This window comes from Pan troglodytes, chromosome 22, assembly GCF_028858775.2.
Source record: "Pan troglodytes isolate AG18354 chromosome 22, NHGRI_mPanTro3-v2.0_pri, whole genome shotgun sequence".
Classification (NCBI taxonomy): domain Eukaryota; kingdom Metazoa; phylum Chordata; class Mammalia; order Primates; family Hominidae; genus Pan; species Pan troglodytes.
In genome coordinates this window covers 44,350,250-44,374,760 of record NC_072420.2, presented here as the reverse complement: position 1 = coordinate 44,374,760, position 24,511 = coordinate 44,350,250, and the positions used below count along the sequence as shown (strand labels likewise).

The 24,511-nt window shown below is 55.8% G+C and overlaps 3 protein-coding genes and 1 long non-coding RNA gene across 7 annotated transcripts in view; 2 read left to right on the top strand and 2 right to left on the bottom strand.

Annotated features, from left to right (window-relative positions):
• The first annotated feature begins 2,363 nt into the window (after window positions 1-2,363).
• LOC134809224 (uncharacterized) lies at window positions 2,364-2,972 on the top strand. Its single transcript, XR_010154408.1, has 2 exons — window positions 2,364-2,604; window positions 2,866-2,972. It is a non-coding gene; the product is annotated as an uncharacterized LOC134809224 (long non-coding RNA).
• A 2,364-nt stretch (window positions 2,973-5,336) lies between these two features.
• On the top strand, window positions 5,337-7,435 carry CSTB (cystatin B). The gene is made up of 3 exons (NM_001009095.1): window positions 5,337-5,402; window positions 6,878-6,979; window positions 7,307-7,435. The coding sequence occupies exons 1-3, from the start codon at window positions 5,337-5,339 to the stop codon at window positions 7,433-7,435; spliced, it is 297 nt and encodes a 98-aa protein (NP_001009095.1).
• A 9,357-nt stretch (window positions 7,436-16,792) lies between these two features.
• LOC129138324 (uncharacterized) lies at window positions 16,793-22,729 on the bottom strand. The gene is made up of 5 exons (XM_054675314.2): window positions 22,583-22,729; window positions 21,980-22,041; window positions 21,576-21,758; window positions 20,531-20,657; window positions 16,793-17,978 (listed from the first exon to the last, which is right to left on the bottom strand). Exons 1-5 carry the CDS (start codon window positions 22,727-22,729, stop codon window positions 17,247-17,249), a joined length of 1,251 nt encoding a protein of 416 aa, XP_054531289.2. The 3' UTR covers window positions 16,793-17,246.
• PDXK (pyridoxal kinase) overlaps window positions 20,133-24,511 on the bottom strand; it is a 41,201-nt gene continuing 36,822 nt past the window's right edge. For 3 of the 4 annotated variants that reach the window (XM_003949189.6, XM_063803470.1, XM_024352428.3), the window contains 2 exons: window positions 23,323-23,389; window positions 22,899-23,127 (listed from right to left, as the gene is read on the bottom strand). In XM_003949189.6, the coding sequence (XP_003949238.2) occupies window positions 23,015-23,127; window positions 23,323-23,389 (180 nt within the window). In that variant the 3' untranslated portion in view covers window positions 22,899-23,014. Of the gene's footprint in view, window positions 23,128-23,322; window positions 23,390-24,511 lie in introns of all 4 variants that reach the window. The other variant, XM_001145080.7, reaches the window with a different exon arrangement.

The window sequence follows — 24,511 nt, the reverse complement described above, 5'->3', positions numbered from 1 at the left end:
GTGGGGAGACAAGGTATTTGGTCTTGTCCCCTTGCCTTCAGTAAATGAAAAACTCTGGCATCAAAGAATGGGAGGTACAAGTCAGCATGGTTGGGCGTGATGGCTCATGCCTGTAATCCCAGCACTTTGGGAGGCCAAGGTGGGACCGCCCAACAGGTTCTTCCTGCCTGCTGTACAAAGGCCACGGCACTGAAGAAAAGAAAGTTAATTGTTGGGCGCGGTGGCTCACACCTATAATCCCAGCACTTTGGGAAGCCAAGGGGGGTGAATCACCTGAGGTCAGGAGTTTTGAGACCAGCCTGGCCAACATGGTGAAACCTCGTCTCTACTAAAAATACAAAAATTAGCCAGGCATGGAGATGCATGCCTATAATCACACTTACTTGGGAGGCTGAGGCAGGAGAATCGCTTGAACCCGGGAGGCAGAGGTTGCAGTGAGCCAAGATTGCACCACTGCACTCCAGCCTGGGCGACAGAGGGAGACTCTGTCTCAAAAAAAAAAAAAAAAAAGTGAATTGATGTGAGGCTGGCCTGGCCATGCCACAAGGGAGATGGAGTAATTATTCAAATCAACCTCATTGCAGGCCTGTGGGTTAGGGTTTTTCAAAAGTGGTTTGGGGGAAGGGGTTGGTGTGGCTGGGCAATGGGTGCTTGCTGCTGACCGAGTGGGTCGGAGATGACACCATGGGAAGCTGTCCTTTTGCGCTGAGTTGCTTCTGGGAGGGGCCACAGGAGCCATGGTCAGTGGGTCCAGGTAGAGCCATGGGTGTCAGACATGCCCAAAACCTGCAAAAGTATCTCAAAAGGCCAGTCTACAATAGCGACATTAACTGCAGGACTAACTGGGGAGGTTGCTGTCCTGTGGCCTCCAGAATAATGGCTGGCAATTGTTTGTCTACACCTTAGCTGAACCCAGGCTCCTCTCCTTCTCCTAGCCTAGTCTCTCATGAGCTTTGCAAAGGTGGTTGAGTTTTGGGGAAGGGCCAGTATCATCTAAACTGTAAACTAAATGTCTGCCAAAGTTAGCTCAGCCTAAACCCAGGAATAATCAAGGCAGCTTAAAAGCTAAAGGCCAGAGCCGGGTCGGCTGGTTCAGATCTCTCCCACTGCCACCATTTTCTCATGGATACAATTTTTGCAAAGGTGGTTTCAGAGATGGGAGGATCACTTGGGCCCAGGATTTCAAGATTAGCCTGGGCAACATAGTGAGACTTCCAGCTCTACAAAAAATTAAAAAAATTAGCCAGGCATGGTGGTGCGCACCTGTGCCCCCAGCTACTCAGGAGGCTGAGGTGGGAAGATTGCTTGAGCCTGGGAGGTCCAGGCTGCAGTGAGCTGTGATCGTGCCACTGAACTCCAGCGTGGGCAACAGAATCAGACCGTGTCTCAAAAAAATAAATAAATAAAATAAAAACTTCCAGGGCTTTTGATTGAAAAAGTAATACAAATTCTAGGTTGGCTTTGATTAGCATACCAATAATAACAATACTGACAACTCACCCTGGAGCTCAGACACTGTCCCAAGCTTTTTGTACTTAATTACTAATTCACTTAGTCCTTTAAAAAAAAAATTTGAGGTTGGTTATTAGCATTATCCCCACAGAGAGAGGCACAGAGAGTTTCAGCAATTAGTCCTTCACCACACAGCAGGTGCGAAGATGGGCTGGGTCCACACTCAGGCAGCTGGGCTCCAGCACCTGCCCTCCCAGATGGTTTGAAAACATCTGCTTGCACCCACACCTGCAGCACAAAGGCAGCTTTGACATTGCGAGACAATGAACACACAAACAGAAAACAGCCAGACCAAATATGGGAAGAGAACTCTGAGCCACAGTGACTGTCCAGAGGCCAAACCTCAACCTTCGCAGCTAGCCAGAAGCTTTCTGCCCAGGTTCTGTACATTTATTATATATTATGTATTATATTTATTATAACTAAGCATTCAGCAGAAATAGAGTTACAGGCCGGGTGTGGTGGCTCATGCCTGTAATCCCAACACTTTGGGAGGCCAAGGCAGGTGGATCACCTGAGGTCGGGAGTTCAAGACCAGCCTGGCTAACATGGTGAAACCCCGTCTCTATACAAAAATTAGCTGGGCTTTGTGGCATGCACCTGTAATCCCAGCTAATCGGGAGGCTGAGGCAGGAGAATCGCTTGAATCCGGGAGGCAGTGGTTGCAGCAGTGAGCCAAGATCATGGCACTGCACTCCATCCAGTCTGGATAACAGAGCGAGACTCTGAAGAAAGAAAGAGAGAAAGAGACAGAGAGAGAGAAAAAGAGAGAGAGAGAGGGAGGGAGGGAGGGGGGAGGGAGGAAGAGAAGGATAACTAAGCATTTGTCAGGCTACACTTTAACCCACTTCCTTCTAACTGAAAGTCACGTAGCGCTAGTGACTATCTGCACCCCTACTGTTCCTATGGACGGAATCTCTGACTTCAGAATCATGAGGCTTTTGTTTAAGAATTCCTTAAGACGTTTCAGATCCTTAATTCCAGGCCAACCAGTTTGAAGAGCCCCACAGAAGAAGTGAACCAGCATGAGAATACAGCGTCTTCAACCCCACCCCATGACTCCACCCTGCTTCACCCTGCACTTCTCCACCGGTCAGCAGCCCCCGCCCTCAGCCCACTCCAAACCCCTGAAAGTTCCCAGCCCCAAACTCCTCAGGGAGATGGATTTGAGGTCTCCTCCCAGTTACAGTCTTGCGGTTCAAACTGTCTGCTGCAAACCCTGGGTGGCAGTGTGCTGACTTCCTGCACCCTAGGCAACGGACCTGTCACGGTCACACTCCTAGTGAGCCCCTCTTCCGTCTCCCCAGGCCACAGCCTCCCTCAGGTGCACTGAGCCTCCCCTTCCCATTCCAGGCTTTTCCCCGGCTCTGCCCCCGCCTGCTGAGGAATCTCGGTCAACACAAGAGAGGACGGCGACTCCCTTGTACAGCAAGTCCTGAATAAATGGTCTTTTGTTCTCATTTGCGTGGGCTTTATTTCCACAGCTGTTATCCTCCTATTTGTAAAACGGAGGCACCTGGGACCCAGCTCCAGCAAGGAGAGTGAGGATCCGACTCCAGGAGGCACCTCAGGACCCAAGGCCTCAAGGCCAACACCTTCCACAGCACAAGCCCCACGGAGCTGCGGGACCCGCACAAGCAGCGGGCCATCCCTTTCTCTTCTTGACCATGTTTTCCCCTGATGCTTTGCTTTCCACATAGAAGAGTTTTCCATTTTCGTGGGGTCAACTCTGTCTTCACTCATTCAACAATGATGGGGGGCTCTGCCCCGCTCCCCCCAGGCTTCAACCACACCTGACTGCCCACCCCTTTGGGCCCTTCCCTGAAGTGACAGACCAGGCTGTGCCCTGGCAGGTAAGGGAAAGGACCCCACAACCCATTCATGAGCCGCTCCAGCTGGGGCCTTGCATGCAGGAGCGGACCAGTCCCCCTGAGGGACAGCCCTTGGGTGGGGGCTCTGGGTCATTCTGAGGAGTCAATCACACCAACAGGTGCCGAGCACAGGCCCCACCCCCACCCCAAATAAGGCAAGCAACCCTTCCCTTCCGCAGGTGGTCCAGTCTAACAGAAACCCCAAACCAAAGGGCCTGAGTGGTGGCTCAATCCTGTCATCCCAGCACTTTGGGGGATGGATCGATTTTAGCCTAGGAGTTCAAGACCAGCCTGGGCAATATAGTGAGACTCCATCTCTACAAAAACATTTTTTAAAAAAATTAGGGGTGCAGTGGTTTATGCCAATAATCCCAGCACTTTGGGAGGCCGAGGTGGACAGATCGCTCAGAAGTTCCAGACCAGCCTGGGTAACATGGTGAAACTCTCTGTCTCTATATATGCGTGTGGTAGGGTGGGCCTGTGGTCCCAGCTACTATAGCAGCTGAGGTGGGAAGATCGCTTGAGCCCAGGAGGTCCAGGCTGCAATGAGTTGTGATCAGGCCACTGCACCCCAGCCTGGCCAACAGAGCAAGACTCTGTCAAAAAAAAAAAGAAAGAAAGAAAGAAAAGAAAGAAAGAAAAGAGGTCAGGTACGGTGGCTCATGCCTGTAATTCCAGCACTTCGGGAACCCGAGGCAGGTGGATCACGAGGTCAGGAGTTCGAGACCAGCCTGGCCAATATGGTGAAACCCCGTCTCTACTAAAAACACAAAAATTAGCTGCGCGTGGTGGCGCGCGCCTGTAGTCCCAGCTACTCGGGAGGCTGAGGCAGGAGAATCGCTTGAACCCGGGAGGCGGAGGTTGCAGTGAGCCGAGATCGAGACACTGCACTCCAGCCTGGGCGACAGATCCAGACTCGGTCTCAAAAAAAAAAAAAAAAAAAGGCCGGGCGCAGTGGCTCACGCCTGTAATCCCAGCACTTTGGGAGGCCAAGGCGGGTGGATCACAAGGTCAGGAGATCGAGACCATCCTGGCTAACACGGTGAAACCCCGTCTCTACTAAAAATACAAAAAAATTAGCAGGGCGCGGTGGGGGCGCCTGTAGTCCCAGCTACTCGGGAGGCTGAGGCAGGAGAATGGCGTGAACCCGGGAGGCGGAGCTTGCAGTGAGCCGAGATCGCGCCACTGCACTCCAGCCTGGGAGACAGAGCAAGACTCCGTCTCAAAAAAAAAAAAAAAAAAAAAGAAAAGGAAAGAAAGAAAAGAAATCCTAAAACGCAAATTCCACCAGAGAACCCTGCCTTCTTCTCATCCCTCTGATCTACCCCCTGCCCCCACCCAGCCTGGAGCGCGTGGGCGCCGTCTCCCCCTCCCTGGGCCCCTCTGTCCACCCCCTTCAGCCTTCAGTGTTCTCGGTCACAAGCGGTGATGTCCACTGCAGCCCGCACACCTGCTCCCGCGGGGCCGGGACCCCTGGCCCCTGACCCCTGCAGCGCTGCGCCCCGCCCTCCCTCGTGCGCGGCCCGGACCCCGCCACCCTGCAGGATTGCGCCTACTCCGACTGCCCCTTCCCTATCGTCCCACCCTGCGCGCCCAACCCACCGGCGACACCCGGCCGCGCCCCCGCCCCGGTCCGTGTGACTCGGCGCCCGGAAAGACGATACCAGCCCCGGGAGGGGGCGCTCCCTCCCGACACCGGCGCTGGGCGCGGAGACCCAGCCTGCGGCGAGTGGTGGCCAGGCTCCCCGCCCCGCGCCCCGCCCTGCGCCCCGCCCCGCGCGTCCCTTCTTGCGGGGCCACCGCGACCCCGCAGGGGACTCCGAAGCCAAGGTGCCTCCTCCCCGCCCCTTGGTTCCGCCCGCGCGTCACGTGACCGCAGCGCCTACTTGAGCTGAGGAGCCGCCGCGTCCCCTCGCCGAGTCCCCTCGCCAGATTCCCTCCGTCGCCGCCAAGATGATGTGCGGGGCGCCCTCCGCCACGCAGCCGGCCACCGCCGAGACCCAGCACATCGCCGACCAGGTGGGTGGGCCGCGGGGACGGGGCCGGCCCGGAGTCCTGCCTTAGCCTCAGGGCGCGGCCGCGGCTCCTGGAGCGAAAGAAGCCGCTTCGGCCCCGCTGCGCACCCCTGGGCGGGCGGGCTTGGCCGTGGACCCTCGGGCTGGCCCGGGCTGTGGCCGTGAGAGGCCTCCCTCCGCTCGGGCGCTGCGCGCGAGTGTGCAGCGGGGGGCCGCGCCTGGGGCGCCGCTGGGGAGACATTGGGCTCCGCTGAATACAGCAAGGGCGAGTGGGAATTGATAGGCCGGAGCAGGGTGCGGTCCCTGCATGGACAATCTCTGAGAGGAAACCCCAGGGCGCTTCTGGTTTCAGGCAGGCAGGGTGATCGGGCGTCGCCGGCGATGGCGCAGGTGAGCAGCCGGCTCCAATCTCCACGGTGATCCGATAGCAAGCGGGTGGGAAGGGTCTGGCTAAACTAACTTAGCCAGGCTTCTTGCTAAAAGTGGATTTTACAAGGAAGTGCGCAGGTGGCCTAGGCGCTTCAGGAGCCCGACTACAGTTTGGCCAAGCAAGAATCTTTGTCAATATCCTCATCTAGTTCAGGAAAAAAATCATGAGAGAGAGTGCAAGAGGTCCCCAGTGATAAGGCACATGGGTTAAAAACTTAAGTGTATCTGCATAAAAGTCCACAGGTTTCTTTACATGCTTCCGATTCTAGCACTGTTTCAAACTGTAAGTCTAAATAAAAAGTTAAAACACAGAAAAACAAGATAAAAACAGGGCTGGGTTGCAGATGGCAACCTTCCCTGTGTCTCGGTTTCCTCGTCTGTAAAATGGACGTCCTGTTGCTCTGCCTGCCAGAAGATTCTGGAGGGGCTGAAATGAGCAGGTCATCTGTGCAAGAAGCCCCCTCCGGTGGAGCACAGGCCAGGCCCGCCTCGCTGTCATGGTTGGTGACCGACGGGATGCCCCAAGCAAGAACAGGTCCAGGCGATGCTGAGGCCTGTGTTTTTTGTTTTTTGTTTTTGAGACGCAGTCTCACTCTTGCCCAGGGTGGAGTGCAGTGGCACAATCTCGGCCCACTGCAACCTCCGCTTCCCAGGTTCAAGGGATTCTCCTGCCTTAGCCTCCCGAGTAGCTGGGATTGCAGGTGCTCGCCACCACGCCCAGCTAATTTTTGTATTTTTAGTAGAAACTAAATGTAGAAATGGTTTTGCCATTTGGCTAGGCTGGTCTCAAACTCCTGACCTCAAGTGATCCGCCCACCTCAGCCTCCCAAAGTTCTGGGATTACATCCTTGAGCCACCGTACCCAGCTGGAACTGTTTTTTTCTACTTTATTATTAGGCTAACAGTTTAAATGTCCCTTCAGTTGTAAGAGACAATTGTGTGAAGAGCCAGTGTCAGAATCGTGTGTGTGCGCACATGCGTGCAAGTTACTCTAGCAGGAGGGAATCCAAGAAGCCACTGAGACATCCTCATTCTGTCCCTTCTGTCTAGGTGAGGTCCCAGCTTGAAGAGAAAGAAAACAAGAAGTTCCCTGTGTTTAAGGCCGTGTCATTCAAGAGCCAGGTGGTCGCGGGGACAAACTACTTTATCAAGGTAGAGTGTGGGCCTCGGGAGGGCCTGCCCCGAACGGGTGCTGGTAGGAAACCGCCTGTGCAGGCCCGGGCTGTGTGGTCTTAGGTGCTGGGGCGCCCTGTGGCTGCCCCCTGAGATAAGCATCCTACTGTGTGTGTCCATCGGCCTTTCAGGAGGACTAGGGCTTCTGGGGAGCTAAGAACCCCAAGGAAACAAGTGTGGGATGTGAGGCATCCCCTGCACATGCAGGAGAAGACAAGATTGTCTTCAGCTGGCTGCTAATGACCTGGAGGGGCGCAGCAAGGTGACTTGGGATCAGAGGCTTCGCTCACTCCGCTCTCTTCCCAGGTGCACGTCGGCGACGAGGAGTTCGTACACCTGCGAGTGTTCCAATCTCTCCCTCATGAAAACAAGCCCTTGACCTTATCTAACTACCAGACCAACAAAGCCAAGCATGATGAGCTGACCTATTTCTGATCCCGACTTTGGACAAGGCCCTTCAGCCAGAAGACTGACAAAGTCATCCTCCGTCTACCAGAGCGTGCACTTGCGATCCTAAAATAAGCTTCACCTCCGGGCTGTGCCCCTTGGGGTGGAAGGGGCGGGATTCTGCAGCTGCTTTTGCATTTCTCTTCCTAAATTTCATTGTGTTGATTTCTTTCCTTCCCAACAGGTGATCTTAATTACTTTCAGAATATTTTCAAAATAGATATATTTTTAAAATCCTTACAGATTGCCTCCTTTGTTTTAGACTTTTTTCTTCGTCTGAACCACCCCGGGCAGGTCCTTCCCCTCGGGGGTATGGAGGGCGGGGAGACTGCCTGGCTCACACGCAAGCAGGTGGTGGACCCAGGATTCACACCTGCCCACTCCGGCCCGCGTTCCTAACCACCACTCTTTACATGTTGTTGCTTTGACTCTTAGGTCCTGGCCCCAAGCTTCAGTTTCTCCCATAAAATAAAAGAGTGTGAGTAAATCCAATTCCAGAGCATAACTGGCTCCAGATCTCAGATACATTCACGCACTTTATGCTCTGGTACGGAGAGGCAGCCACACAGTGTCGTGCACGTGCAGAATAGCCTGCAGCCTCACTGAGTGCCGTGCGGTGCGGGAGGCTTCCCATGGAGCCACGTGGGCTTCTAAAGGGAGGTATCTTAGGAGAGCGTGGCTGTTTTTAAAAACACCTTCTAGTTTTCAACAGGGATTACTTCCCATTCATGGAATTGGTCCGGTGCCTTCCCACCTGTGATTCTATGTTAAATAGGACAGAAGAGGGAGCATCATACATGATAAGAGCTAAGACTGGGGGTGAAAGTCTCTGTGCACCGGGGTCATGATGTGAACGTGTTCCTGAGGGTGTCCTGAGCTGCGCTTTGCCTCCGAGGCGTCCGGCAGCGAATGCCAGAACTGCAGCTGCAGGATTCAGGCTGTCCAGATCGTGGGGGATCTGTGAAGACTAAGGAGGGATCTACCAGTGAGTCCACAGAGCTTTGAAAGTGATGTTAGGAAATTCTGAATCAGGCCGGGCGCGGTGGCTCACACCTAGAATCCCAACACTTTGGGAGGCCAAGGTGGGTGGATCACTCTGAGGTCAGGAGTTCTAGGCCAGCCTGACCCACATGGTGAAACCCTGTCTCTACTAATAATAAAAAAATTAGCTGGGCATTGTGGCAGGCGCCTGTAATCCCAGCTACTTGGGAGGCTGAGATGGGAGGATCACTTGGACTCGGGAGGTGGTGGGTGCAGTGAGTGCAGTGATCGTACCTCTGCACTCCAGCCTGGGTGGGTGACAGAGTGAGATCCTATCTCAAAAAAAAAAACAAAAAGAAAACTGAATCATGGACTGTGTGTATTCTACACTCTTAACATGAATTCTGAGACTAAGCTTTTATAACATGCAAAACAGAATCAAGCAGTTTTGCATTGAAAGGAAAACCCGATGTATTTCCCACTTGAGAACTTCCAGTGGAAGGCAGGTGGGGGAGGGGCTGTTTAGGGGACCACGCAGGGGGAGAGCCATCCCCAACAGGAAGGGAGCGGGTGTCTGCAGGAGCAGTGACCAGGAACTCCTATGGGGCACCTGGGTTGGGGGAAGCTGGATTTAGAGTTAGAAGTTTGTGTGTAAACAGGAAATATCAGTGTAAAACAGAAAATAAAATATGTAATTAATGCTGTGGTCTGGTTTAAATACAAGTTGACAAAGGGATCAAAATTACAGGCTCACACCTGTAATCCCAACACTTTGGGAGGCTGAGGTGGGTGGATCACTTGAGGTCAGGAGTTCCGGGACCAGCCTGACCAACATGGTGAAACCCCATCCCTACTGAAAAAAATAAAATACAAAAAACTAGCCAGGCAGGTGCCTGTAATCCCAGCTACTCAGGAGGCTGAGGCAAGAGAATAGCTTGAACCCAGGAGGCAGAGGAGGTTGCAGTGAGCCGAGATTGTGCCACTACACTCCAGCCTGGGCAACAGAGTAAGACTCCGTTTCTCTCTCTCTCTCTCTCTATATATAATTTATATGAAGTTGTCAATTTCATCCACACGCTGTCTGCTTCCTTAGGAGCATCAACAGCAGCAGCTTGGAAATCTGATGAATTTCACTACCCGCTGACAAAAGTCCCTTGTTACCGAACCCACCGCTGGTTTAACCGAACCCCCTGCTGGTTTAACCCTGCCCTCTGAGAGTGCATTAGGAGCTCTGATATGGTGTGGCTGTGTCTCCACCCAAATTTCATTTTGAATTATAGCTCCCATAATCCCATGTCATGGGAGGGACCTGCTGGGAGGTCATTGAATCATGCTGTTCTCGTGATAGTGAGTGAATCCTCATGAGATCTGATGGTTTCATAAGGGGCTTTCCCCGCTTTTGCTGGCACGTCTCCTTCCTGCCACCATGTGAAGAAGGATGTGTTTGCTTCCCCTTCTGCCATGATTGTGTTTCCTGAGGCCTCCCTAGCCATGCTGAACTGTGAGTCAATTAAACCTCTTTCCTTTATAAATTATCCAGTCATGGATATGTCTTTATTAGCAGCATGAGAATGGACTAATACAGGAGCTCAAAGTGGATGAGGCACATAGTAGGGGAAGAATGACGTCAGCTCGGACTCCCGTGGGGCTCACAGCATGGGGGCGGTGACTGTCACTGTCACAGATGTGAAATTGTACCAAGTGCCCTAAGGGAGGGTCCTGCTGGGGGTAAACGGGGATCTGACAGAGGTGCAGAAGGCTTCTGGGCAGAGGCCATGGCCAAGTTCAGACCTGAGGCTTGAGGAGGAGGAGCTAGAGGCCGAGGTGGGTGAGACTGTCCTGGCGCCAGCAGCAGAGAGTGGGGAGTCCAGGCTGGGCAAGAGCATGGCGCATTCTGGGAGGTGGCTGAATGCCTCATATCCACAACGTCACGGCAGCTGCCCTGGAGGGGCCCCGAGTCCTGGGACAGAGCAGGAGCAAAGCCCCTGGTGTGCCCAGCAGTCTGGAGGGCGGGACGGGCTACCCTGAATGAATTAAGACGCTGGATCTCCAGGACACTGACGGCTTAGGTCCTTCCCCATCCTGGAACATGAACCAGAAAACAGAGGCCTACGTGCTGGGACCTGCCATGAGCCACTTCCCCTCCAGACCCCTGAGAGCCAGAAAGAAAATGTGGAGGTCTTACTCATGGTTCGTTCAGGCATGTTTCCCCAAAACTGCCTCGGCAATGTTAAAAATGGCTTGAGCTTTAGGAGGCCGAGGTGGGAGGATCACTTGAGCTCAGGAGTTTGAGACCAGCCTAGGCAACATAGTGAGACCCCTATCTCTACAAAAAATAAAAAATTAGCCAGGTTTGGCGACACACACTTGTAGTCCCAGCTACTTGGTAGGCTGAGGTGGGAGGATCATATCATTTGAGCCGGGAGGTCGAGGCTGCAGTGAGCCATCATCACACCTCTGAACTCTGGCCTGGGTGACAGAGAGAGATCCTGTCTTGAAGATAATAATAATAATAAATAAATAAATGAAAACGGCAAGGGGAGCCAGGGCAGCAGAGGCCTACAACCCCCTCCAGGGGCAGCCCCTCTCCTGCAGTCCGCCCTACAGCCTGGGCGCCTGCTCAAGTCACAGGTAGGACGGGAAGGTGGAGGGGTGAGTGTGCAAAGTCCAGAATGTGCAGGAGCCCAGGACGGCCCGGCCTGAGCTCCCCGTTTGTAACGCGGGCCCCGTCCTGAAAGGGAACACTGCTTCCACACGCTGGACACCAAACGCTGCTTGAGTTGCTCCTGTGGGTGCTGCCTGTTTCCACTGGGGCCCTGGCTGATGGAAATGCACTCAACAGATGCTAGGCAAGGAACCGCCCCACGCTGAGAGCGCAGACCCTCACTCTGAAGTTCCTGAGGCAGGCATGCTCCCTGGGCTGAGCAGGCAGCTGCGGGTCCCCAGCCCGCTGTCACTCATTCTCGAGTGACAGTGTCATCTTTGTTGGGTCTCCTATACTCCACCCCGAATTCTCAGCGAGCATCACTTTTCCCAAAGCTGGTAGGGTTTTTTTTTTGTTTGTTTGTTTGTTTTTGAGATGGAATTTCACTCTTGTCACCTGGGCTGGAGTGCAATGGTGCAATCTTGGCTCACTGCAACCTCCACCTTCCGGGTTGAAGTGATTCTCCTGCCTCAGCCTCCTGAGTAGCTGGGATTACAGGTGCCTGCCACCATGCCTGGCTAATTTTTGTATTTTTAGTAGAGACCAGGTTTCACCATGTTGGCCAGGCCAGTCTCGAACTCCTGACCTCAGGTGATCCACTCCCTTCAGCCTCTCAAAGTGCTGGGACTACAGGCGTGAGCCACCACTCCAGGCCTGGGTTTTGTTTTTTTGAGACAAGGGTCTCACTCTGTTGCCCAGGCTGGAGCGCAGTGGGGCCACCATAGCTCACTGCAGTCTCGACCTCCCCTAGCTCAGGTGATCCTCCTGCCTCAGCCTCCTGAGCAGCTGGAACTACAGATGCATGCCACCTTGTTCTGCTAATTATTTGTGTTTTTTGTAGCGATGGGGTTTCGCCATGTTGCCTAGGCTGGTCTTGAACTCCTGAGCTCAAGTGATTCACCCACCTCAGCCCCAAAATGTGGTGGGCTTACGGACGTGAGCCGCCGCGCCCTGTGCCTGCAGGTTTTGCTGGCCATGTGTTCCTGATCTGGCAGAACAGGGCAGCCAGGCTCTGTGTTAGCTGAGGTTCTGTCTGTGTAGACAGGGTCTGGGTGGGGGGAGCCAGGCAAAGCCAACAGTATCCTTACCAGCCCAAAGGAGCTGGGAGAGGCCACCACAGCCTCACTCAGTCTCTCCTCTAACTGCTGTCAGGAAACGTGCGTTATGAAGCAGGGCCAACTGATGGAGATGAGATTAGATTCGCACTAGATTAGAGACAGAATAACATAATTGGATGCAAATTGTGCAAGAGATAAAATTGTAGGCTTGAGTAATCTAATCATTCCACTACCAGGTAGAGCATCTAAGATTTCCTAATTGAGCTGCCCAGAAGCGGTGTTAATTCCCATTTTCTATCCCACAAAAGGCAGGGTCAGGACTCCAGCATTTGGATGCTCAGAGCTCCGAGAGCTCCCCACGGCACAGCCAGGCCCTGGTTGGGCACAGTCCCTGACCATCGACTGAGCTCACACTCATTCCTTTCCAGGTCGTCTCTCCCTCCACCCTCCTTCCCACATCTGAATGTCCTCATGCCAGGCACCCTGCAGGTCTGCTTGCAGAGCGAGGCAGGCATGGCCGCTCTCTAAGAGGCTTACAGTGTCATAGGTGGCCAGGGATGGGCCGGGCCTTCCCTGCCCGGATCCTTCTCCCCACCTCCCTTAAGGGCGAGAAAAACTATAGAATTTCGCACAGATGGAAAAGACACACTTCCCAGGCTCCTTTGCAGCACGTGTAGCCACATAACCCAGGGATGCTGATGCAGGCCCAGATCAAGGAGCGGTGCGGAGCTGTGGCGGGGACACTGGGATCTGGGGGCAGGGAGCGCTGTGGACAACGTGGGGCAGGGAGAGCTACGTGTGTGGAGCTGCCTTTAGAGAAGGCTGACCGCAAGGCTGACTGTGGGGGTGGGGAGGGGGTGAGCCCCTGAGAGCCGGCTGGAAGGACAAGAGCGGGGCTCGGTGCTGCTCAAGAGGCTGCTCCCCGGCCTGGGAGCAATGGGAGGGGCAGTTTAGACTAAGCAGAGCTGACTCGGCCACTGTTGGCCCTTCTTCCTTCCCTATTCTCCCCCATGGCTACGCTCACCTTTGTGCTCCTCGAGAAAATCACAGGACGCAGATCCTAAGGGCTGCTGAGTCATGCCTGCCCAGCCTCGTGTGTCTGGGTGCGGCCCTGAGCCCAGGGATAAGAAAGAATTGCAGCCTGAATGAATGTACAACTGGCTAAATGTGGCCGGCCTCTGCGCCCACACTCCAGGGGTGCACATGTTGTGGCCGGCCTCTGCGCCCACACTCCAGGGGTGCACATGTACTTGACGGGGTTTCTGGCACGGGCAGGATGACCTCTTTTGGGGGTACAGGGTGTGGTCTCAGCCAGGGGGCCCCCTCCATGGCCCGACCACAGCCCTGGCCAGGGCGCTGCCGACGCAGCCTTGCCCAGGAGTGTGTCGTGAGGCCTGGGTATGACACAGAGTCAGGGCGGAGGGGGTGTGTCGAGAGGCCAAGATGCTGGTGGGGTCAGTGGCAGCCAGAGACGTAGGCAGACAGAGCTCAGGGATGGTGGGGCCTGGGCCACTTTCTGGGTGGAGAGGCCACGGTCTCCATCAGAGACTAGGGTGCCAGCAGGGGAGGCAGCGTGGCCTGTGCCGTTTCCGTATGGAAACCGGAGGCAGGGCCCAGGGCAGCACATTTTGTGGCTACAAGCAGGAGACGGGGGAAGAAGGCAAAGGACTCGCAACTCCCACTCAGGGAGTGATCAACCTCCGTGTCCCGCCTCCAGGAAGGGTAGCACCGAGGCAGGGAGGGTCACGGGGCAGAGCACAGGGTGCCCTCACTCAGAACACTGGGGCACAGAGCGTCCATGGGGCCCCATCCCCCCAACAAGGGAAAGTGAAGACTGGACCCTCAGAGGCCACACAGTCAGGCCAGCCTCAGGGTCGCTGTGCTGCTCCTGAGAGTAACAAGGGCGTGAAGAACTAGATGTCTGGACACATCTGTGTGTGTGTGTATGCTTGTGTGTCCACGAGTGTGTGTGCCTGTGCATCCGTGTAGTGTGTGCGCAGGGGCCCGGGCCGGCCTCGTGGAGGTGACGGCTGTTTCAGGGCCAGCCTGAGTCCGCACCTTGTGAGGGAATCTCCTCAATGCAGTAATTTAGGCAGAATTCCAGCTGGGAGGTGGCCTGTAATCCCAGAGGCCTCCGGAAAGTGCAGCCTACCGGATGCTGGCCAGGCCCGGCCTGTCCCCACAAGTGTCTTGGAAAGGCCCTACCAGGGTGGAGGACACGGGTGGCAGCAAACCCTGAAGGTCAGTCCATCCCAGCGAGTGTGTGACAGGTGTTCACTGGGGCCAAAGGAAGACCCCGAGCCCCAGGGAGGTGTCAACAACCACACTCTGCTGGTGGTGTCCCCAGAGAAGCCCCGGGATCCTAACTGCCCATGAGGTTCCTTCTCTCCCTTCCCAGCCTCCCTCCATCTGCCGTCCCCACCCCCATGCCACTGGAGCCCAGCCCCTTTCCTAGGAACCCAGATTTGAAGCCCTAAGCCAGCATGGCCTCAAGGGCAGGTCCTGGACTTGAGGCCGGCCTTTCCCACCCATCGGGGGAAGAAGGCCCAGCCAGAGTCCTCACAGTGGCTGAGGCTTCAGGGCCGAGCATGTTTTCTGCTGGATATTTGGCTCAGACCCTCGGAGGGGGAGGTGACCGAGCCAGCACATGCCCCACCCCTGGACACGCCACAGCAGTTCCAGCTTGGAGGCTAACCCACCCTGTTGGTGTCTGATGAACCCCAGTTCTAGGAAGGCCTCTCAGATTTTCAGCTCATCTATTGTTCCTTGTGTAAAGGCAGGTACTTACCCTAAATCCTGCCCTTAGGGCAAATGACTGGGATGCTGTCTGCTTCAACTGTCCAGCACATCCCTTCTGAACCACACGCACCCCTCCCTAGGGGTACATAAGCCCTAGGCTTGGGGGTGATGGGTGGGCCCCAGACACAGACATGGCTTCTGTTCCAAAGTCCCTATTAAATGTTTCTTTCTGAGAAACTGGATTGGGCAGCTTCTTCTTCTTCTTTTTTTTTTTTGAGATGGAGTCTTTGCTCTGTTTCCCAGACTGGAGTGCAGTGGTGCGAACTCGGCTCACTGCAACCTCCGCCTCCGGGGCTCAAGCGATTCTCCTGCCTCAGCCTCCCGAACAGCTGGGATTACAGGCGCCCGCCACCACGCCTGGCTAACTTTTGTATTTTTAGTAGAGATGGGGTTTCACCATGTTGGCCAGGCTGGTCTTGAACTCCTGACCTCGTGATCCACCTGCCTCAGCCTCCCAAAGTGCTGGGATTACAGGGTTGAGCCACTGCACCTGGCCAAGGGCAGCTTCTTTCTTCGGCCTCTCTGCTTCCTTGAACTTCGGGATAGGTCTGCATAGGCCCCCACTGCTGCAGAACACACTCCATCCCTCGTCACCAGACGTGGTGGGCTGAATCATGGCCCTCAAAGAGGTCCACATCTTCATCCTCAGACCCTGTGAATTTGTGACCTTACCTGGCAAAAGGGACTTGCAGGTGGGATTAAATTCAGGTTCCTGAAATGAGAGATGACCCTAAATTACGTAGGTAGGTCCAAAGTCACACAGGGTCCTTCTAAGAGAAAGGGCGGAGGTCAGGGTCAGGGAGAGGTGGAAAGATGTGACACTACTGGCTTTGGTGATGGAAGGGGCCATAAGCAAGGGGATGCAGGCGCCCTCCAGATACTAGAAAAGGCAGGAAACGGATTCAGCCCCTCTAAGCCTCCAGGAGGAACCAGCCCTGCTGACTGTTTTTACAGTCTGTTTTTACAGAGCCCTGCAACTGTAAGAGAACAAATGTGTTCCTTTAAGCCACTCAGCTTGTGGAAATTTGTCACAGTAGCCTCAGGACATTTTCATGCCAACCAGGATTAGGCCCGTAGGCCCAGAGTAGCCACTGCAGGGGACAGGAGCACTGCAGGCAGCAGTGTGCTAGACGCGGAGCAAATCCCATAAACGAGGCAGCAGACACCCTGCCCCAGCCGCCCCGTGCCCTCCCCTGTGTGCTCTGTGGTCTGGGGTCTATGGCTCCTGGTGTTCTCCATGGGGAGGGGCGTCCAGAGGGGGGCCTCGTTGGGGAGGGGCTGGTTCTGCAGCCCCTGGTTCCGCCTTCTCCTTGTTCTTGGCACACAGCAACCAGCCTGGCATTGCTGGAGATGGTCTGTGGGTTTATCGCACAGGTGCACGAGTCAGGGAACACGAGATCTGCCCAGCCAGAGGCACTACAACGTCACCACTCAGGTGTGAAGGAGCCAGGTGGATCCCAGGAGGAGCAGACACCCTTGGCCAACACCCAGAGCTGGGCCTCAGAATTGCACAGGGAGGCCTCCTATCCCTCAGGGCTCTGCCCTGGGAAGTCCTGCAGGAAGCCCATGCCGGGGCACCCAGGCCAGCCCCCAAGGCAGAAAACAGAGTGCAGGATGGGAGGGGGCCTGGGCCCGGCAGGCAGGGGCAAGGCATGCTCTTTCCTCCAAAGGGGAGGTTTTTAGGGAGTCAGCTGCCACCATTTCCAGCAGCAATCCCTAGCGTGGCTGGTGGGGTACTGGGTGTTCAGCCAATCACAGGTAGGGAGCTCCTGGGATGGGAAGGAACCATCATGCCTCAACACGACCGCCATGAAAATATTTATTTGTGGATATCATACCAGTCAACAGGACCAGCACGAAACAGATGCAGCCTACACAGTGCTGTAGGACCGAGGCTCACAAACATCCACATGGCACACGCAGGGCTGGCCACTCCAGGCAAACGAAGCCACCCCCGAACCTTGCAGAGGCCGCACTCCCTCGGCAGTGGGACCACGGAGGCGACAGGTGCTTTGATGCCTCCGAAGAGCTGAGCTCCATTCCACGGAGGGAGCGGGCTGCGCCACCGTCCTCCCATTGGTCCGGTTTTGCAATCACTAGATGAAGCTCCGGTTAAAGTTCTAAATCAGGAATGACGCAGCCATGAAGTTAAAGGCATCCAGAAGGTCACCACACACCTGGCACCCTCCAAGGGCCCACGCGGAGCCAGCTGAGGACTCACGTCCATGCTCCAGAACGTCAGCACCTCTGCCTCCCATCACCAAGAAGGGGCTTCAGACACCTCATGGGGACCTATGACGGCTCGAGCTTGACACAGGTTCTCCCAGCTGCTCGACACGCTGTGGGATGTACTGGAAGGGTCTGCCAGGCCTGCTGAGGCCTCTTTTTGTCCCACCAGCCCTGCGCCCACCCTCCTCCTGCCAGGGGCTGGGCCTTGGGTTAGAAAGTCACTCGAGGGCTTCAGAGCCGCTGACCCAGCTTGCAGCTCAAAATGAGGACAAAGGCGCTTCCATCCACCTTCATGGAGATGCTGGCTTCGCAGGCCGGTGGGAGAGGCGAGGCCCATAGTTTTACTTAGGACAGGTTTCCCAGGCAGTACCCAGGTCGTGTGGGGGATTCCCAAGCAGAGGCTTAGGACGGCATTCTCCCCTCTCTGTTCCCACCCACCTATCCGCCAGACACTGGGCTTGCCCTTGCTGTCCGTCCCAGCACTGACGGGCAGGACAGAGATGCATGGGGTGAGTGGCCCTGTGGCACTGGAAGGCATATCCCACCAGAAATGGGTTTCCTGTTGCACAAAGACCAGAAATGGCCCCACAGTGAACTGGTGGATGGGAAGAAAGGAGAGGCTGGCATTTGGGGGTGCTGTTCCCACCACAGCCCTGAAGCTGGGGCCCCCCATCAAAGCTTGTCCCAGGCAAGGGTCAGAGATGGGAGGGACATCTCTTGCTCTGGGACAGGGTCCTGCTTGGCTCAGACAGTGGGAAAACTAAAAACACCTGTTTATTCTGCCAGAATCGAAAGAAAAATTCCGGGAAGAACTTCTTACTAATATAAATTTTTAAGATATTGACCAGTCATCTAAACTTACTCATTAAACTCTGTTTTAAACAAATGAACACACCGTGTTGCAATGAAAGGCAGGAACGTGGTTTTAGACGCTGATTGAAAACCAGTGTCTTTGCGCACTGAGAACAGGAAACATTCTGCTCTGAGAACAAACTGCAGAGTCGACAGGAGACACACATGTGACAGAAAGCCCCCAGCAGGAGAGACCGTGCACCCTGGTGGGTGATGGGATGCCCGGGCAGTGGCTTGGACACAGCTGTCACGCCACGATGCCTGCTGGGTCCTGCAGGGACAGGGGACACAGGCCACACACAGAGCCCAGCCACGCACTGCGGAGCGTGGCACAGGCCACATACACTGGCTCCTACCACCTAACAGAGACGAGTCGCACACTGAAAAAAGTCCCCTAGAAGGATGGCTCACGTCCATCCTACCAGGGGGGATGGACCCAGGGACCTGGCCCTGGCTCTGGTCTGGTGGCAACCCCTGCTGGTAGAGGCAGGAGGTGTGCGGCTGGAGTCAGAAACTGAGGTGCTGTCTATAAAAATTCCAAGATTCCGCCGGGTGCACTGGCTCACGCCTGTAATCCCAGCACTCTGGGAGGCCGAGGCGGGCAGATCACTTGAGGTCAGGAGTTTCAGACCAGCTTGGCCAACATGGTGAAACCCCATCTCTACTAAAAATACAAAAATCAGCTGAGCGTGGTGGCGCATGCCTGTAATCCCAGCTACTTGGGAGGCTGGGGCAGGAGAACCACTTGAACCCAGGAAGCAGAGTTTGCAGTGAGCTGAGATCACACCATTGCACACCAGCCTGGGTGTCAGAGCAAGACTTCATCTCAAAAAAAAAAAAAAAAATCCAAGATTTCCACCACCTTCCACCTGCAGATGGCCAGCACCTGCACCTGCCAGGCAGGAACACACGACAGGCCCAGCTCTGCCCAGGGCTACAGGGCCACACAGGCTCAGGTCTCCTCCCCTGTGCTGGGAGTCCGGAGTGGGGACGGTGTCCACCCAGACCCGCCAGGCCACGCTCCAGGCTTCCCTGGCTTAGGGCTGACAAGACTTCTGGGCAGTGGACTTGGCCTCCCACAGCCACCCTCCCCAGGGCCTGGGGTCCTTCTGGGAGCCCCCTCGGCCCTGGTGATCAGCATCCATCTGAGTGCTCGGTGGACGGACACGGGAGCCGCCTCTCCAGCGAGTCTCAGCGGAAGCCGCTGGCCTGGCAGTGAGAGGCGGCGTGGAAGGAAAAGGCTCAGCAGGCACATCCCTCTGGCGGGCAGAGTGGCATCGGGGGGCCACACAGCTCTCAGCTGGACTCAGAAAGCCAGGTCCAAAGTTCTCGTTTCCCTGTCTGCACATAACCTGCTCTGCTCACTCACAAACTCCAGTTCCCCTGCTCTGGGCCCAGGCAGGCGATCCACAAGGAGGGGTGTGTGAAGGAGGCCCATGAGACCAGGCAGGCGGCAGGGGAGAGAGGGAGAGACTCCTGGCTACCCGGGCAGCAGAGTACAGTCCAGCCACACAGTGGGGGCACCTCTGATCTCCATAAACATGGACACTGCTGCCCCGACACAGGTGGCCCCATCGGAGGGCAGGCAGGACAAGGAAAAGAGCTCCAGCTGCCAGAACACTCTCAACCTTCTCTCTTTGCATAGTTAAACTAAAGAGAGAACGAGGCTGGAGCCAGGGCAGGTGGACGGGCAGAGTGGGGAGCTGCTCGGGGCCCCACAATCTGAGGGCCATCTATACCACCTTCCCTGGCCAGTGCCCTCCCAGGGCCTTGCACCCGGCACCTACTGTGGGCTCTGCCTTCTCTGACACCAGGCACGAGAGGCCTGAGCTCAACCACATAGCTTTTATTGTCTTACCTTGGGTGGCGGTGGGGACTGTTACCCCAGGGGCTTCGGCCTCTCACCTGGTGCAGGCAACTCTCTTGCCTGGTGATCTCAAGATGGAGACATCCCTCACTTACTCATCAGCGTGGCTAAGCCAAGCCAGCCTCCGTTCACGGTAAGACCAAACGTTTCAAAACTGGCTCTAACGAGCTTAAGAACAGGACATTAAACAAAGCATCATACTGCAACTGTTTACATGTATTGGAAAAATAACAGATGCACATAATAACCTTGGCAGGACTAGGCAACAATTTAAAATCGATTTTAAAAAGGATCCTATTGTGGAATTCATCCTTACGGTCTACAGGGAGAAATTTGAAAAACTGGATTAAGAAAGTATTAAACTTCTGTACCCTGACAATAAGCAGGCGATGTTGGACCAGTATAGCTGTCACCTTAAAATAAATTCTTCTCATTATTTTGCATGTTATTAACTATGGAAAGTGAAAACAAAGATCAATTCTAATCTGGATCCAAGCCATAGGGAAACCCACTGCCGATGCCCATGGTTACCTTCCTGGATGAGAAACTGAAACTGAAGGCCACCAGGGGCCTCTGCCCAAGTCATGAGAGACGAACATGCCCGGGTGGAAATGGGCCGTGGACAGGGCAGGCCCCAGCTGCTCCGTGGTTTGACAGCAGGCAGTCTGGGGAGGGGATGCCGGACTCTGCCCGTAGAGGCTGACAATTTCCACAAAAGCCCTGCACCCACAAAGGCACCATCTGCTCTCAGAAACCCCCGATTTCTTTCTCCTTAGTCGCAGCCCAGGCCTCTCCTGGTTCGGCTGATACAGCCAAAGAAAACAGAAGAGAAGTTTCCGATTGCGCCAGAGAGCTCAGGATTTACGGGAGGCACCTGCAGGGACAGCCATTCTCCTAATTCTTGCTTAATACAGGGAAGTCCAAGAACTAAAGCTGATGTGGGGACTCAGCCTCTGAAACGAGCTCAAAGAACCAAGAATCAAAGCTTGCTCACCAGGGCACACCGCCCGTAACACCCACTGCACGGGCAGAAGGAGCCCCACACCTGACACTGCGTTCTCATGCTGGGTTTTTCACCAGCTCACAGAAGAGAGAGACATTTAGGTTCTTTCCCCCATGCTATACGTGCTCTTAGTGTTTAAAAAAAAAAAAAAGAAAAGAAAAAGAAAAGCTTTCCTGGTGGCTGGCAATGTGGCACACGCCCCAGTCTCCACTTGGCAGTGAGGGTATTTCCAGTTAAACGCCCTACGGAGGGCCAGGTGGTTCTGGCGGATCCCTGCACTCACATACTGGGGAGGCTGCCTCCCCGCCAGGCTCCGGACACAGCCATCCTCCTTCCTGCTGGTGTGGCGGCGCCCTGTAGGGACCAGTGGCTCTGGGCTGCAACGGGCCTGCCACCCGTGTCCTCGGAGCCAAGAAACATGGCTGCGAAACCCGTGTCTGACTCACTGGCTGAGGTGGGGGAGCCAGGCGCCCTGATGCACGCTGGTGAAGACATTCAGAACGAACAGAGTGGGAGAGTGGGGGCGGGGGTGGGGGTTCCATATAAACCTGCATCTTTTCGCTTCAGGGCATTTTTCAACAAAGAACGCACTCCTGGCAAGCGAGTCTTTCTAGAAGACACTGGAATGGCCTCACAGGAGGGTGTGGGCTCCAGGAGGGGCCTGTCCGTGGGGAAGGTAGCGGGGTGGGGGTACCCCTTGGAGAGTCCGCTTCCTAGGGGCCCCATGGGCCCCCACTTCCTGCATCTCCCTATTTCTCTCCAGCCGTGGGTTCCCTGGAGACACAAACCTCTGCACACCCCAGAGCTGGGATGCAGGGCTGCAGGGGTGTGGCTGAAATTAAGGCAGGCCAGGGACAGGCACTGCTGCCTATAGCTATACCTGGGGGGAACCCCAAACTCTGGGCAAAGTGGGGCCAGGGAGGTCACTGCTGAGCAGAGGATGATGGGACTTGTCAGAGCTGGTGCTGTGGCCTCTGCCGTCACCCCAGCCTGCCCAAGGGCCTGGGAGCTGCCCGCCCCCACCGTGCCCCACACCCACCTTGGAAGATTGGCAGCTTCCAGGGTGGCCTCTTGCCCCTGGGCATTTGGTGGGGCACAGAACTGAGGTCAGGGGACAAGGGTTAAATGTGCCAGCAGGGGCAGGCACCCCTCTGTCCTGTCTACAAATGCTGTGGCTCAATGTGCTGTCACGGGCAGCACGTGGCAAACGCGCAGTGCTCAGCCTGCTGCACCACGGATGAGGGGAGCTTCCACAAGGAACCTGATGGGGTGGTTCTCTGGAGCTTCAAAGCTGCTCTTGGCCCAGCACGGACCTTACTGCGTTAGCATCTTCCTCGAGTCACTCAGCGGATTCCTGGAAGATGCCGATGGGTTACAGGAGGTCCCGCGGATAGCTGAGAGGTCTGCAGACCAACTTGAATTTGCTGGGGCCTGGGAAGGTCCCTGACGCTGCACCGTGTGCCTCCAAGCAAGCTCACATCAACCCTCCCATACGGTGAAACAACAGCCTAAGATCTGAAATCCCCAGGGACTAAACGAGCAGCAAAGTAAGAAACAAAAGTTCGAATGCAGGAACAAAGAGGCTATGGTCAGAATGACAGTAAAGATACTTGGCAGAATTCTTCCTGACCCCAACCGTTACCACCCGACTCCTTCTCAGAGATGCAAAGACAGAGGCCACCCAGGCCCAGCCCACGCGCGACACGGCCTCTGTGCGGTAGTGGCAGCCAGGGCCCACTCGAGGCTCCACGCGCAGCAGGCTCGGCCTCACCCACTCACCCTCCCACATGGAACACCCCCGAGATGGCAAACAGGGGCCCGTCTTCCTGGAGGCCCAGGAGCCTTGTGGGGAAGGGAGCTGGGTTTTCAGATCACAAATTTCTGTGACCACTTTGTTATTTTTCACAAAGCACGACTGGCACGTTTCACAATGAAGACCAGCAAATGCCGGACACTCATGAAAGAAAAAAATATCAAGTTTCGGTCAAGGCTCTAAGGCAGACGTTACATGTTTTCACAGGGACAAACACGGAGACACCAACGCGCTGCGTGTCACGGGCGAGCGGCGCGGCCCTCACAGCACCGTGGCCTGCACGACGATCTCTGGGTCCTCGATGTCCCTTTTGCTCTGCACCATCCGCAGCTCCAGCTGCATGGGGCTGGGCCTCACTCCTTCCCCGGCCTGGGCTGCGGGGCAGGCAGAGAGCACTGAGTTCCCATCTCAGAGGGGCTCCCGCTGCTGCCCCCACTCCCAGAGGTGAGGTCAGCAGGAGACACCGATCACACCTTCAAAACCAGCACGTGCCAGCTCTTCTCTCCCACCCACTTCGGGAGCCAGGAGCCCACGCAGCCCACACAGCCCACGCAGCCCGGCCGCCATACCTTTTGCACACTGGATGGTCCTCTGCAGAACGTGGTGCAAGGTAGACACGGTCTTCTCACAGGCCACCTGCAGGGAGGAGAGACTTGCTGTGCCCCTGGCCCACTCACAACACCCGACGTGCCCACTGCTGCCAGGAGGGGATTTCCAGGGAACACAAGGGCCGTCCTGCTCTCCGAGCCACCGGGGAGCCGGCTCCGCCAATGCACGTGCTGAACCCTGGAGGACAGGCTGCGGACTGCCCACCACGGAGAGCCCGGAGGGCTGAGCAGATGCCTGGTCCCAGCTACCTGCTCTGGACAAGAGATGGCTCACAGAAGGGACAGCCTCGTGACCTGCATAGAACTTGGCAGGCAGCAGGAGCTTGGTAGGAGTTCCCAGAATTAACTCCTTATAACGAGTCTACAAGGGGAAGTGCTCCTGCCGAAAGCCCAGCCAATCATCACTCAGTGATGCCTCAGAGTCAGCCAATCATCACTCAGTGATGCCTCAGAGTCAAAGGTGCTGGGGAAGCACGGGGAACTCGCTCCCCGACTCCACAACCCTGGGCTGGCCAAACCCAGAATGTGACCTTGGGCGGCCTGGCAGTGAGGCCTCCTCGGGGTGCCAGCTGGCACTTTTCCACTGCCCTGCACCACCAATTAAACACGGCAGGCTTACTTAATGGCCCTGTTTAATTGCCCTTGAGGGGCCAGAAGGGATGGAATGAGGGGGCTGTGCATTCCAGCTCAGGGTGTGAAGAGGGCTAGTCCCATGGGAGGCAAAGGGCCTCAGTCCACCTCTTCCATTTTACACACCAGGACACTCAGCTGAAACTGACTTGTTGGGGAGGAGGTGTACCCCGGGGGACACGTGGCCCCTTAAGCGGCCCAGCAAAGACAGCACAGGGAGAGCCACTTGCAGGTCCTGACCTCTGAACTCTTCCTTCCCCAGCACACCCAATAGTGACAGAGGTGTCCTGTCTTCCTCCTGTCGCTCCCATGGCACCCCCGCCCTGCCCCACATTCCAAAGGGATGGCAGGCCCCTCCCTCCCACCTGAACCCACTGCAGACGCAGTGGGAAGTACCCAGGGGAGTTTTGGGGGCTGAGCCCAGGGGCTGGGGACCACCTCAGAGCACAGCAGGGCTCTGGACGGTGTTGTAAGAAGACACACTCCAGGCATCCGCGGACTCGGCTGACAAAACCACCTG